This window comes from Chiloscyllium punctatum, chromosome 3 (genome assembly GCF_047496795.1).
Source record: "Chiloscyllium punctatum isolate Juve2018m chromosome 3, sChiPun1.3, whole genome shotgun sequence".
Lineage (NCBI taxonomy): Eukaryota > Metazoa > Chordata > Chondrichthyes > Orectolobiformes > Hemiscylliidae > Chiloscyllium > Chiloscyllium punctatum.
Window position 1 is genome coordinate 65,847,187 of NC_092741.1, and position 15,085 is coordinate 65,862,271.

Sequence of the window (15,085 nt, forward strand, 5' to 3'; positions counted from 1 at the left end):
CAGTCAGGCAACGCATGAACATGAGGCAAATTCACATCCATTCATCTTAACTAGTTTATAGAATAAAACAACACACTGTAATCAATAACACATAGGATTTCTAAAATCTATACTCCAATATTTTAAAAATTGGACATTGCAATATTAAAATTGAAAACAAGCAAGACATTCTGAATATTTGTTTTTAAAACTGAAATTAAACTTTGTAAATCAAATCAGATCTGTGTTCCTTTATCAGACAGGAATAAAAACAGGTATAAATACAATAAATACTTTGAGTTTCATAAATATTCTTAGATTATAAGTGACATGAGTCTGAATTTAGATTTGATTTGGCATTGTTCCATGACTAGGCATAAAATTCATGCTTGGAGTGATTTCACAAACCAGCCTCATAAAGTGCAGAGTAGCAAGCGGGGTTCAACTCATATTAATTCCAAAAATGTTTTGATTCAAAGTAGTTTGTATTTTATGTTGCCAAGAGCAATCGAAAAGTGCTATTGCCGGCAGTCTGGTCCTTTTTGCATGGCCCAGGGGCTATAGTAGTGTTTAAGCTGCTGAATTTGCCTGGGGCGGCAAGCCTGAATGATCACAAGACGAATCAGGAGCTTTTTTAGGAGTTTGCCATCAAGATTTCAAAAAAACGACATGGACCAAATGTCGCTTTGTTACCCTTATAGCAAAGATGTTGGAGTATAGACCACCTAACATCTCTTATAGCTGCACAACAGCAATATTCTTTCGAATTGCATCTGCTGTCAAGTTTCATTTCTGTAATTTAAAACAAAAGCACCTTTCTTAATTAAAGATCCTAACTTAAGCCTGATCAGTTAGGGTATTAGAAAGTTGAGATGAATTGTTAGTACCAAGGGTGATCAGAAAGGATGCGACTTCAGTAAATAGGAGATGGTTTTCTTTTGAAAACAGGAGATCTGAATATTCATCTAAGTGAAGCACCAGTCCGTATGAACAACATTAATATGATCTCTACTGAATTTGGTACTCAAAAATATTAACATATCAAAGCAGATGCCCCAGGCAAGAGAAGCTATCGATACTGGGGCACTATGCAATGTAAAGATTATTGGTTCTGATGGTTGGGAGAGTGGAGCTGCAGGCTAAACACTGCACACCATTAACTGAAAGTGATAGCAGAGGGATTTCAGCTTCAGTGCAATACCACAATAATACCAAGTCTTTACTTTTAAAATATAGATTTGGAATAAGTGTAGAAGTTTATTTTCAAAATTACATTGCAGAAAGGTAACAACTCAAGTAAAAGAAACTAAGAGAAATAGCAATTCAATATTACTTCAGTTAAACCAACTCAAGGTATCTACTAGGAGAGAGAAATTATTGTTTTGTAACCTATGTTTTATGGACCAATTCTATATATAATAACTGAGGACAGGTGTCTAAATGTCAGTGAACAAAAGTAAGATAGTATCTTGTGGAAAAGGTTCCAGTTTACCTTAATGTAATAATGCACATGTTTAATTTCCTATTCTACTTATTCAATATAATGATGACAGAAACAATACATTTTTTTTTCAGACAGCTGGATGCCTTAGACCTGGATATACTTTTTGTTAGTTTAAAAAAAATCTATAATCCAAATAATTAGAAAGCCCATGTTTTGGATTCTACATTGTCTGGAAATTTTAAACAGGACAATGACTTCCTCACATTCTTTTTCATGTGGAATGTGCACATTTTTCCTGTAGAGGAATATTTAAGTTAACCTAAGTTAACCTAGGTTCATTTAGAGCATCAACATAATTTCGACTGGACCCCTTTTTTTCCTGTGGCTATTTCTCCTTTTTCACCCAGATCCACATTATAGTTTAGTCATGAATGTCATGCATGAGCCTCTTACATACCCAACTACTACAAGAGATGATGGAAAATCATCTGGGCACATGTTTGGTATAGCAATAGCTTAACTTGGATGGATATTTGTTGTATTTTAAAGGTATCAGAAAGTTTAAAATATATTACAACATTCCTCAGCCTCAAAGAACTGAGTCCAAGTCAAAGACAACGTTGTCATGTATTCAAGAAGTAAAGATGGATGAGAAAAGGAATGGATGCCTTTTGTATTTTTCACTGATACCTTCTTCTTTCTCATGTACCACACAACCTTAATAATTAAGCAGAAGGTACCAATGACCTTTCTTCAATGGTTATTTAATTTTAAGTCAGTTACTGGGTTAACACCCTTCATAATTCTTGCAAGAATTATGCTTGACAAGAAGTACAGCTATTCTTTCAAAAGTATCGCTGACAAATACTCCAACACTTCTTAAAAGTGATTATACATATTTTTGGTGGGAAGTAAAGATAGAACATGACTTTATATAACACCTGTTCTGGTTCAAGATCTCAAGCAAATATTTTGTAATCATTGTTGTAATGACAGAAACATGACAGACAATTTGCACAAAGCATGGATCTACATATGACAGTAATCTAATGTCTAAATAATCTGTTACTATAATGTTGGTTATGGGATAATATTGCTTGTGCATCCTTGAGGAATCCTTTGGTCTTTTTGTATAGTTTCATGGGAACCTTAAAATCCACCTTAGAGTGTATACGGAATCTTTGTTTAAGATCTCATAAAAAATAACACCTCTGGCAGACAATAAATTGTATAAGTGGTAGTGAACAATGGTCATGCCAGTTCTTTGAGGAACAAGAATCATGCAGTCTGCCACTTATTTTTGTGAATGTTGGATTGGAAATACCCATTCTAGATAAAATTAAAGATTTGACTATGTGTTTTTAAAAATCTCAATGTTCCTCACGAGATTAACATAATGCACTAAGTCCAATGTATTTCAAACATTGATAGGTTCAGCTTAGGTGGTTTTACGCAGGTATGACTTCTCTCTTTGCAAGATCACAGCTTCCCTACACTTCCTAGTGAGTACAAACTGCACTCTGCTTCTTTCTGATTACAGAGTGGACTTCCAATATTTCACATATTTCAGTCACATGACCCCATAGAAACACAATCTTGGGAATTATGGCATCAGCAAGACACCTATGTGATATCAGGTCTCAGAAAGCTGTCTTTGTGGATAGAAAGAATACCGATTGTGCTCTGGAGCGCCAGAGTGTACAGGTGCTTCAAACAGAATCACATTCCCCACTCTCAGAAAGGCAACTCCAAAGGGAGTTCACGATTCTTGGCATTGATGCTTGACATTATTAGCATCCTCCCTTCCCTTTAAAGCAACTTTTCGGAATTAAAGCTAAATAGCACCCAGACTTGCTGACCCTTCAGGAGTGATTATTCTTTATTGTCAGGTAAGATAGTCCAATAGTCTAAAGAAAGCAAGCGAAAAGATTAGTCTATTTGCTAGCGAACAAAACTACTAAGGTTGACTATTAACTTCCTGGTCATGAAAGTCCTCGTGGAAATACTAAAACGGTTTGATGGCCTATTTTAAATACAGCATGTGATGTTTAAACTAAGATAAGCACCAGGGTAACGCGCATATCAGTGAAGGACGCTTAGAATCGATCAGCGTTGTGCAGTCACACTTTCTGATCGGGAACGTAAAGAAAAAAATTGATCGTGCGTCCCACCGGCTATTTTCATACACTGAGAATGAGATGATTTCACAATTTTCAATTAAAAATACGAAGCACTGGCAAACATAACAAGTCATTCTCACTGGAAAGGTGCCTGTGGTTAAGGAAGGATTATAGCGTTGGGGCCTGTTTTGAGCACCCATATTTCTGAACACATCCTGACAACAATCCAAAGGTTGGCGTGCAATGTGACAACGTGATTGACTTTTGGAATAATGGCATTTAATCTGCACATAACGCATTTCAATCTCACGAATTGATTGCAAACGTTATTTGCAATGAAAAGTCGTTGTTTAAAAGTCTGTGGAACTAAATACTTATTATTGGTCGGATCAATAACAGTTCGAATCGATTAGAATTATTTTTACGCGTTGTTAAGAGCTTAATATTTAACTTACATTCCATCCTACATTAGAAGGTATATGTGTAACATTATTCCTTTAAACACAAAGTTCTATCATTTTCAGCGGACTAATTTGAAAACAAGAAATTATTTTTAGATTCAAATGCGTTGACGAACATTACGCCAAGATCCCTCCTCTGATCAGCATTTTATAACATTCCATAATAGCCAAAGTGTCAAAGATTCAATATTAAATTAAAATTGCAACTTTCACAAGGCGCAGAATTTGGCTGTCCTGGGCGCATATTTCACGACATTTTTAAGCACTGCGGCTCTCTGGTTTTATTCAATACGGGGGGTTTGTAACGAGGAAGTTTAAACTAGTTCATTTCACCGCTCACAGAGGAACATAGACGCTTGTACAATCAGGGAAAATCTGTTTTTCCTTTCAAAAATAGATAAATTAAATTGTCTTGCGATTCTGGATTTGTTTAAAATCTCTGTTTAAATGAATAAGTTAAATGAAACTTATTTTCGTATTTTCCTACGAATTTGTCTTGTTTTTAACTGAATAACTCTCTACACCAAAGCGGCGGCGGTCAGGCAGGACCACCATTTCTGTGCAGAACGCGGTTAAGATTTGAAACGTCTCCAATCTGGTGTCACTTTGGGAAATTGATTTCTTTACAGGACATGCTCAGATCCGGGTGGGGGGCATTCACCTACCCACAATTCTGTACCAGTACCTTTAATGTATTCTAAATATCTTTTTTTTTGATAATTGGTATATGGATACATCGATACCATTTTCTGGTGTCTCACAATGGCGGAAAATGAAGGCCAATTAGTAGCTAGGCAGCAGCAACCAACTCTAATTTAGACAGTTTGCTCCTCACTGACCGATATGTTTGAGTCTTTTCATTAAAGTAGAGCCATGTGCCATTTCCCAATTGCAGTTATTTGAAGACATGCACTCGCATCAGGTGATGCCAATGATGTTCCCAACTGGGTTACAAAAGTATTCAATATGAGGCAAGTTAACTTGAAAGCAAAGCACATGCGTGTGCAGACAAAAGGCAAAAGAAAGCCACTTATCAACTGTTTAATATTCTCCGGTTATTATTCAAATGATGCCTGATCGGATTTTTAGCTTTATAACATTCTTGGTTCCGCTTTAATTTCTGAGAGTCCGAGCAAGGCAAACGCGAATTATAATTGATCAAGATCTCACCCCGTACTCTAAATGTTTTGTTGTTCCCTCTACCCCTTGTTACAGTATTCCGAGGTTGATACAAGGCAATGCGCTCTGAATACACGTGAAGGCCGGTTCACTTCTGAATGGTTTTTAATGACATCGCCGTCGTGTCAAGCACCAAAAAAAAGAGACAAATGATTTACCTCTCCGTATTACTCCGCCTTGACCGTTTAAAACTAACCCACATTGCGCCTCCACTGTGTTCTGTAAATCAAAAGACAAATGCGAGATCAGGAAGATTGAATTTAAAACAAAATGAACATCCTGTCATCACATTGTTTTAAAAAAATCTGACAGTGTTCACGTTGATCCCAACCCAGAAACGATTTTAACAAGCTCATCCTTTTCTGTTCGAATTTGCAACAAAAACTCCTCTTTTTTTCATTCTCAAACAGATGGTTTTAAGGTAATTATTGAAGTATCCCTTTACCGGGAAAGATTCCTGGTAAAATATGTCGATGAAAACCATACAGCAAACGTGTTTGAATTGCATTCCTGCATTATTTCTTCACTTTTAAAATATATTTTAGAATATATAATGTATCTTTGGGCCAAATGAATGATTTTTAGTTCTATTAAATAATCCTGGTTTGCTCAAGGTACAATGAGTTTCGGATGTTGGCAATCAAATCACAGTCAAATACACAAATCCATGGAAACTTGAACTAATTTAACTGTTCTATTTTCACTGGAATTACTTTTCCCACATTATATTTCCATATTAACGATAAACAGTTTTATTCTGTTTACGCACGAATTTCCATTTTCTCTACCAAAAAATATAAAGCTCTTTACCCATGGAGAAGTTTGAAAAGATTTGAGGGAGAGGTGTCCCATACTAAAGGTCGCTCGAATTGGCCTTGTTCCCTTTTCCCTCTCCTTTTAGTCCCATTGACGCGCTCTTGTAAACCTTTAGAAACTTGCAGCCCTTTCTCTTATGTTCTGGGGTTAAAGTGATTATAGAATCAATATATAAAAAAAATCCTAGATCAAGCATAAATTAAACTTGTGACGAGGAAAAGGTGTGACAGTTTCTTTTGTTGAGCATAGCAAATCTTTTTAGGGAGCTCAAAGATGTATCTACTGGCTAAAGAACGTTTGCATCTGTTCAGCTGTTTAAGCAGTCTCCAGTCAATTTGAGTTTAGCACAAATTGGCGAGGAAGCAGACCTAAAAGCTGGAAACAAACGTTTTCTGCCGCTGGACTAGGCAATAGGACGAGAGGAGCCGAATGGAGTTTTTAATAAACACAGAATTAACCCGAAGACCAAAATCTTAGTCGAATAACAAACATATCTCACTTTCATTGAGTGTTTCATTCGATCCTTTATTTTTCTTGCACACACATGCTCTTTAAAAGAACACAAGAAAATAACTAGTCTGGTCAGATTACATTGCATAAGTAAATAGGTGGGTGACATGAAGTCGAAAATTGGATAAACTACGGTGCACCCGCGCATTTCATTTTCTTATTGTTTCTCGCTTGCAAATGCCCTAATCCTTTCTTTTAAAAAAAACACCACGCTTTGTGTGAAGGAAAAGAACCAAAAATGTACAAGTATAAAATTGAGCACCAGACGTGCTGGGCAGAGGAAAAAGACCATAAAGGGGGTTTAGTTCAGCAGAGTGCGTTGCATTGAATTAAGATTTTCTGAGACCCAATTTGAGAATTTCTCTGTAATGAGGCCACAATTCTGTTCTCGGCCCTGCCACTCTGCTATTTCATTTACTGTCCTATCCTTGGTAAACGAGAGGGGGGGAAAGTCACGTTTTACGGGCACTAATCGTCTTAATTACCTTCTGATCCAAGAGATAAGGTTCTTTTTAAAATATATATACGAACTGAGCTGAAATACGGTGTGTCTTAGAGACAACTGCACATATCACTGCGACGGGTGTGGTATCAAGCAGAAGGTTTTCAAAATCCTACTTTTAATGAATTGACCTTTAAGAAAATAGGAGCACCAATCGTGCCAGCGGGAAACAAGAAACAGAATTAACGTGAGTATGAACTTCAAGTGTTACAAATTAGACATGCATTTTTTTTAACGGCGAGAAAATGATAACTTGCAACTCGTTTCTGTGATTCGCTATGTTTAAAGTAAAGTAATACCAAAAATGTCGGCTCGATAATAAAGTAACGACCTTTTAAAATAAACAAAGGAGTTGATCTAGTTTTTTCGTGAAATAAAATCAATCACCCTTCCCTTTGTTTTGAAGTCGCGCTGGGCTGCGTTCAAGTTTATTGCCTTCGACCGTTTTAATTTTAAAATGCGATTTTCAAACAAGTCCGTTTCTATTTGTGCTCGTAGATTCGGAAAGTTACTGGAAGGCGATCGTACAGCAACGAATGACGACAGAACAGCTAAGATACTTGTGAGTAATAAGTACAATTTAAACCAGCCAAATATATAATTCAGGTACAAGAACAGCATCTCCTCAGTTAAGCAACCTCGGAATGGCCGATATTAAATTGCGAAAGGAAATAATATTGCTCACGTTTTGATTCTGACTTATTTCTGTTTTGTTTACACTCTCCACGTTTGGCGGTGAGTAACTTCCAGCAGAGAGAAATCACAGTTGCTGGTGCGCTACCAAAAGGAACTTTATTCAAGTTACAATATTGTCTTTGTTTTTGTTTAAGGTCTGGACAATGTTACAGAACATACTTCACCCATAATGGCATATTGCCTTCTAGTTTACTGGTTAGAAGTGACTTTAGATTGATGGCCGTAACCTTTGTTCGCTTCGCCCCGTTCTAAAACACCGAGAGCAGACAAAGAACACTGGTTAAACCATTTCTATGTTTCATTGAGGGGGTGGGGGAGAGAGGACTTTTTAAAAACGGACTTAAAATCTACGAGGTCTGAAAAATGATGCTGTAAAGAAGAAAAACAAATTCATGTTTTCTTATTGTGGATTTTGTATTTTTGGAACTGCTAGATGATGATGAATGCTAATTTTACCTGTATGTCATCAGGTCCCGGAGGCGGTAGCCCTAGGTTTGGACCTGGCAGAAGTCTTTGGTCTGGGAGCATACTATATTGGGAGCCATGGCTCATCAGAGACAGATCGTGTCGGCGATAAGCTTCCAAGCACCCCAGCTCTCTCCTCTGCTCATCCAGGCAGGAGGACTTGAGAGTCCGGGCGTTGTGAAGGTTGATAAAGTCTGCAGGTTCTCCATGATGGATCTGCTGGTAGTATTGCTGGGTATGGTGGAGGCTATTCAATGAGTAGGCATCTGGGTTGACTGCCGGGTGGCTGTGCTGGAACTCATAGTGGAAGGACTGGTGGTGCAAAGGGGTGTACTGGTGATTTGTGGAGAAATAAGGCGAGGTAAAATCGGTTCCATTCGCCGAGTAGGTTAAAGGGGATGAGGATGAATAGGCGACTGTAGAATTTGCCACTGACTCCAGACATCCCAGCTGCATCAGACGATAGCTGTTTGATCCATCATGACGTATCTGAGAAAAAGAATAGAAAACAAATCCTGTTTGTCATTTATTATACCTTGCAGGTAGATAAGTGCGATCAATCTGCTCAATCGCTCAAACACTAAAGCCTGCGAGAAAATACACCACAAGCGCCTCAAACCCGTCCATCACCAATGGGAAAGGCTCAAATCCCTTCCAACAATACACGGCGGTTTAACTAAATCTAGCTACTTAACTTCCCATCTTTTGGGGGATAACGCTTTCCTTTTCATTGTGGCAACTGTTGCAATGCATCGAATGGCATCCTCGCGACAGATGTCATAACGAATAAATTTGCTCTTGAAGCCGGGAGAAACATAACTTTTAATTGATTACCACAGATTTAGAAATGTCATAAAAATCACCAGCAGAATAAAAATACCTCGGGATCATGGACGAGACCCGGGAACGCTGCTGACATTTTTCAATCCAGAAAGACGTTCAGTAGGAGCAAGGTAAAAACAAAACCACTCGATTTCTCCCCCAGAAATGATATTCTCCCTCTATACCCAGGAAGAATCCATCTATTCCGAGCGAAATAACGTTTCCTCTGCACAAAAGCAACTCCCTGTATCACATTTTGTACTTGTCGGGTTTTTTTTTCTTAACTGATGGCGTAGGTCCCTTGGTAATATATAAGTTTTGAAAATTAAGCATCAGCATTGAACTGGGAAGACAATAGACAGAAGCGCTCCATCCCAGGAGACGCGGAATAAATATTGTATCTTCTCCTCATCACAGCCGAGCTTGCTCGAACTTGCTAATTGTACTGGGGAGTTTTTCGTGCTTTTCCCCCCCTGTTTTCTCTCCGGTAACGGTGGATTTGTGATACCTAATCTTGTAAAGCTTTTATTGCAATTTTCGAAGACATGAGGGAAGGCGTGATATATTTATCGGATCTGTGGCATACCTGCTTAACGTAAGTAGAGATTTCACCCGAGATAACAAAAGAAATCTGGGATTATTAAATTTGCACCACGCCGAAAGGTACTTAGACAACCATTTTAACAGGAAAACGCCCAGTTTTGTTAGGGCTACTGATAACCGTGACATATCGAAATATCTGGAACTCGTCCACTGCACAATGACTGCAATATATAATTTTTATTTTCATTTTTAGGAAAACAGGTTTGTGTTCAAGCAAAATACTACGTTTCATGGTTTCAAAACAAATGATAAACTTTTTTTAAAAAAAGAGAACATTTATGCAAGGCCAAAACTCAGCAGTATTGCATATATTTGATTTTGTTAGTTTAATTGATTTTCTAACATGCAAATAGAAAATAAATGTTATTAGTAAGTAGTTTATGATGCATTTCGATTGTTCTTGTTCACATTGCCATTTTCACATGTACCTGTATTTTTAAGATCTCAAACACGTTTGACAATTATAATTCGCTTTTTCTAATTTAGTTCTAGTTAATACAACCACTAACAACAAGGAATTCATGCTTGTGGTGGTGAACATCACTGTGTAGCTGTGGTAAATTTTAAGAAGTCTTCGACCAACTTGCAGGAACTTTTTCGTTTTGAACATATCAAATGGAATTAGACGAAAATAAAACGTGGTCTTTCTTATTACTGTGTGAGAACAGAGTAATTGGACGGGTCGACACTCCCATCAATGATGACGCAGTTATTAAATAACCCACTCTGCTTAAACTGTTTCAGTAACTACCGCACGAGGGAGATACTTTTACAATCTCTGGGTTAGAGTATTTCAGTACACGGATGCCTGAGAGTTGTTTATTCTGCTCGGGACAAAAGCGCGTTCTCAAAGCAGATTTTTAATCGGCTCATTTTACTAAACTTCCAAGAAAAAGCATGTCCTTTCTTAAACCCTAACGTTCAGCAATATGTTGTAGTTCATTTCTGGGTCAAGCTTTTCGCTAAGCATATATCTACAAACTGTTTTCATTGCATCTGATTTTCTTTGATAACTCTGTGTCGAAAATAACACACAGTTTGCTAGAAGCCTGGACAGGTTCAAGACGAGGGTGCATGCCCAACGTTTCCTGATCATTATTAAGTGGTGCCTGTGCAAGACTCAGAAGTGGGATATTGTGCTTTAACGAACAGCAGGCGATCTAACATTAAACTCTGTGGAATAATAAAACCAAGTTTTGGGTATGGAGTTCTGCCAGACCACTTGTCTTTGCTCATGCAGACTAACCAGAATTGTCACCCTGGCCCCTTTTCCTTTGTGCAAATCGACAAAGGCACACGACTACTATTTACCTCCATTGTGTGAAGTCCAAGTGTGATTATCCAGGCGTGAAAAAAGGTCAGTTTCTTCCCCTTCAACATTTCATTAGCTCTGTTGAATGTACTTATAATTATCTCCACATAGAAGAGAAACAATCAAAATAAGAAAGGATTCTGACTTAGAAAACAGCATTTTCATTATCATATGATTATTGGTTTGCGATACGTACACATTATTGTTCAGTAAATATATTTCACAAATATGAATGCATAAAATTGGTGTTAATAAAGTTCTACCGTTTACACTTGCCGCTTCATTATTGAAGTTAAGGGTTATTGTTGATCTAGGTATCGGCTATTTTATTAAAATTAAATAAGGTATTGTTTATACTTTGTGTTGCTTCACTCCATGCATTACCTAAATATCAATTCAGGTTGTTCAGTCATCTTGCGGTGTAAATTGCGTGCACCCTTATCAATAGGTGTCCACTAGTGATGTTAATAACGCTCAAACACAATCAGACAGAAACGTCAGTACTCCAGCATAACTGAAACGGCCGTTCCCAGCTGTCTGTCCGGGGATATAAGACTTCAGGGAAAGACACGTTGATTTGAGGTCTAGTAATGTTGAGTATTGGTTTACCTGTATCTGAGGATGATGTAGCGTAGGGCACGTAAGTAAAGTTTCGAATCTTAGAATGCCAAAGTATTTTGATTTCCATGATGGAAAGATTTCAGTTCTTGGCGGTTCACCCGGACAGATTCTGCCTCTCAAGTTTTCTCAGAATGAACGGAACCACTCCAGAATTGGCTGGTTTAGATGTTGGTTACTTAGGAAAAACAGAAACATCACAAAGATAAATCTTAGAAATTTAAAGAAAGTTGCAATATGTTGATGTAACTAGACGGCCTTATTACTGTATGGAAATATTTAAAAATTATGAATTAAAATGTAAATGTTTTATTCCAGTAATTTATTTGCTAATGGTCCCAATTGTAAATTAACTCTTACACATATGATGCTATAGTTAGGATTTGGCTGAAGAATAGCATACAGGTTAAATTGGAACCCAGCCAGTGATAATGTAAAACAGAAATAGTTTTGAAATACAATTATTTAATTTTTTTGGAGAACTATGAAAAGTATATCAGTATGCTTTCATTACACAATTACAGTAAGAATTTACAAGAATTATAAAGTCTAAAGCTACCATAAGAGTATTGTATATGCACATGAACCAGTGTGTTAATTTATCCTTTCAATTCTTCATTACCACTTCATCTGGGCTCAGATTCAAGCTTAGTTGTGTCTTTTAATAAGCGACATATCATCTGAAGAGACTATTACATCCTTCAGCAACGCACTTAATTATCATTGCAGTCTGCTGTGTCAGAGACGTTTTAAATTTGGCGGGAACACTGTATTTAAACGAAAGGAAACGCAACCCAGCGCAAGTCAGACACATCAGTTATACCATATGCACTGTACTAGTCAAATATTATGTTCCATCTGTTAATAGTTCTGAGATCCCCCTTTGCACTCATAGATAAACAGAAATATGTTGTTCTTTGTGTATAGTGAATGGCTCCAGACGTGTAGCAGTTACGGTGTGGTCTTGGTCAAATAGCTTTTGTACGGGTACATGGATTTTTTTTCTCAAAAAGGCACATGGGTGCTATTTAGCATTGCAAACTCGGATAATTGTAGTTCGTATACCTTTTTTTGTTCGCCACATTTCAAAATTACTCAAGGCGACGTTCATAGCCTGCTCATAGAAAAAATGGTAAAGACAACAAGTGTTACAGCCATGACTTTTTACAGTGAACAAGTTATTCAGGAGCCAAGCGCCAATTGATAATTAGAGAATACACGTTAAAGATACAAAGCAATATGCAAATTTCATGGGTTTGGCAGAAACAGACTTTAAATCATGTTTGCACCTGTAAACATTTTAACTGTCAATGCTAATAACAGTTCAATAGCAAACAGTTGATAAATAATAGGATACAAAATATGCACAGAGCAACGGTAGACATACTCAAAACAATTAAGATTTATGTGAGAGTTAAAGTTTGGTGTTCAATTTTCCTAAACGTTTCTATTAGATTACTTTTTTTTCTAGATAGGATTCCATTCATCAACTTGTTCTACAATGCATAAAATCGTACGTTTTCTTTCAAACAAAACGTGATGTTTTAGTGTTTAAGTTTGTAGTTTCCATAAAGCGTCCTAAATCGGAGGTCAGTTAAAGTTTTGCAAAGTTTTATTAACATGGTTAACCTAAAGTGCACTGCATTGACATTAAAGTGCACCCTAGGTCAACCATTATGGGCGTTATAAAAATGGCTTATAGTGCCCAAATGTCCAATTAAACCTTTTTCTTCTAACCTGAGTATTAACGTTTGGCATGTGTAGTGTTTAAATACAAACTGACGCTAGAAAGGGACATATGGGTTTCCGCAGTGAACTCAGTTCGTCTGTATTACCAGATCATACACGAACTTTAGAAATTGTAACCAGAAGGAAGCAAATCTGGAGGCAGAGCGATTGTAAGTGTACAGCTTTGTCTAAGCTTTTATCATGTGCAGTATAATAGAGATCCACCCGCTTTAAAGACTTTTTTGCAATGCTTATTCTTCCAGGGGTACAAAACTACTCCACTTCCAGTTGACACCTGCCGCGAACTGATTTGCTAGTGCCACTATGTAAACATTCAAGGCAAATGTTCTACCTTTATCTGCTCAGTTGCTCCCAGATTGCAGATCGCAGTGCGTAGGACAGGATGGCAGCCTTGAGTCTCATTTAAAGCTTTAATACGCTGGAATATCGGGCACTAACATGATTTTGCAGCACCGAATTTGCTCGTTTCATGGATATCTAACATCAAATATAACTTAATAAGAATAAAACATTCTTGAGAATATAATCCAAACTTCATTTTATTGACCTACCGAGGTGCTGTTGAGGGCCTGCAATCCGTCCGGGTAAAGATAAAGCATCCCATGCTATTATTCCAATGTCATGAAATTAGCAGAATTCCTGTCAATATGAATCTCTAATCCAGCATTGTAACAACGCAGTTTTTCTGGTTATCCGTTTCAATGCTGGAGTTGCCTACATTACAGTAGCGATCACTATTCAAGACACTTCATTTGCTCTGAAGCGCTTTTGGAGATCCTGATGTGGTGAGGGCTGCTATCCAAATGCAAGGTTCATTTTGTTTCTTTTTACCGCGAAATGCACTTTAAAAAGCTCAAAATATTGCTGTGAAGTTTGTGAATTCGTCTCTAATAACCCGCTGAGTTTCTGACAAGGCTGTGGCTATGACAGTGTTATCAATGGTCAGACACACCAGGGCCTTGCAACTCATGATCTTTTAAGAATCCAGTCTAAAAGGTCAAGGTAATAATTTAAAGAGCTCCGTTGAATTTTGTTCACACTTAACGTTTTACGAGTTCACAATGGCAGAAGTTGTTAACTGTACATACGTTGAACTAACTGTGAAGTCTGTAATCTACTTTATATATTCTTCTGAGTTTCTTGTGTGTTTGTGTATTCAAAAACAAAAATAGCCGCGTGAGCATCTGAATGCTGACCTCCAAAGTATGCAGTCAAGTTTGAATAAATTGTGAAAAAAAAGACACTGCAACATATTTATATTTACCTCCTGGATACCATTGAAGCAAACTCTTTGGAAGACAATGTCACATCCAGGTTCGGTTTATACTGAACCCATAAATAAAAGCAAATAGCGCGGATGCTGGAAATCTGATAGAAAAACAAAACAGATATTACTGGAAAATCTTCGCAGGCCAGGCAGCGTCCAGCACCGAGGAAGAGCAACACTGGACTCGAAACATTACCTCTGTTTCTGTCTCTGCAGATGTTGGAGAATGTGAGGACTGCAGATGGCTGGAGATCAGAGTCGAAAAGAGTGCTGCTGGAAAAGCACAGCTGGTCAGGCAGCATCCGAGGATCAGCAGAATGACATTCCTGATGAAGGCCTTTCGCCCAAAACGTCGATCCTTCTGCTCCTCGGATGCTGCCCTGACCTGCTGTGCTCTCCGAGCGCCACACTTTCCGACCCTTTGCAGATGTTGTCGGGCCTGCTGAGTTTCTCCAGCATTTACTGCTTTCATTTCATATTGGACAAACAAAAGGGGACCAAACATTGTATCAAGATTGTATTTCTGTACATCGTATCTAGCA

General features: G+C 37.7%; 1 protein-coding gene across 2 annotated transcripts in view; it reads right to left on the reverse strand.

The window, feature by feature from the left end:
• The window catches only part of tfap2d (transcription factor AP-2 delta (activating enhancer binding protein 2 delta)), a 121,218-nt gene extending 109,575 nt beyond the window's left edge, over positions 1-11,643 (reverse strand). The window contains exons 1-4 of one of the 2 annotated variants that reach the window (XM_072549623.1): positions 11,519-11,643; positions 10,909-11,010; positions 8,164-8,661; positions 5,342-5,402 (exon numbers count right to left, since the gene is read on the reverse strand). In XM_072549623.1, coding sequence (XP_072405724.1) covers positions 5,342-5,402; positions 8,164-8,661; positions 10,909-10,977 — 628 coding nt within the window. In that variant the 5' untranslated portion in view covers positions 10,978-11,010; positions 11,519-11,643. Of the gene's footprint in view, positions 1-5,341; positions 5,403-8,163; positions 8,662-9,052; positions 9,192-10,908; positions 11,011-11,518 lie in introns of those variants that run through there. The other variant, XM_072549625.1, reaches the window with a different exon arrangement.
• Positions 11,644-15,085: the final 3,442 nt, after the last annotated feature.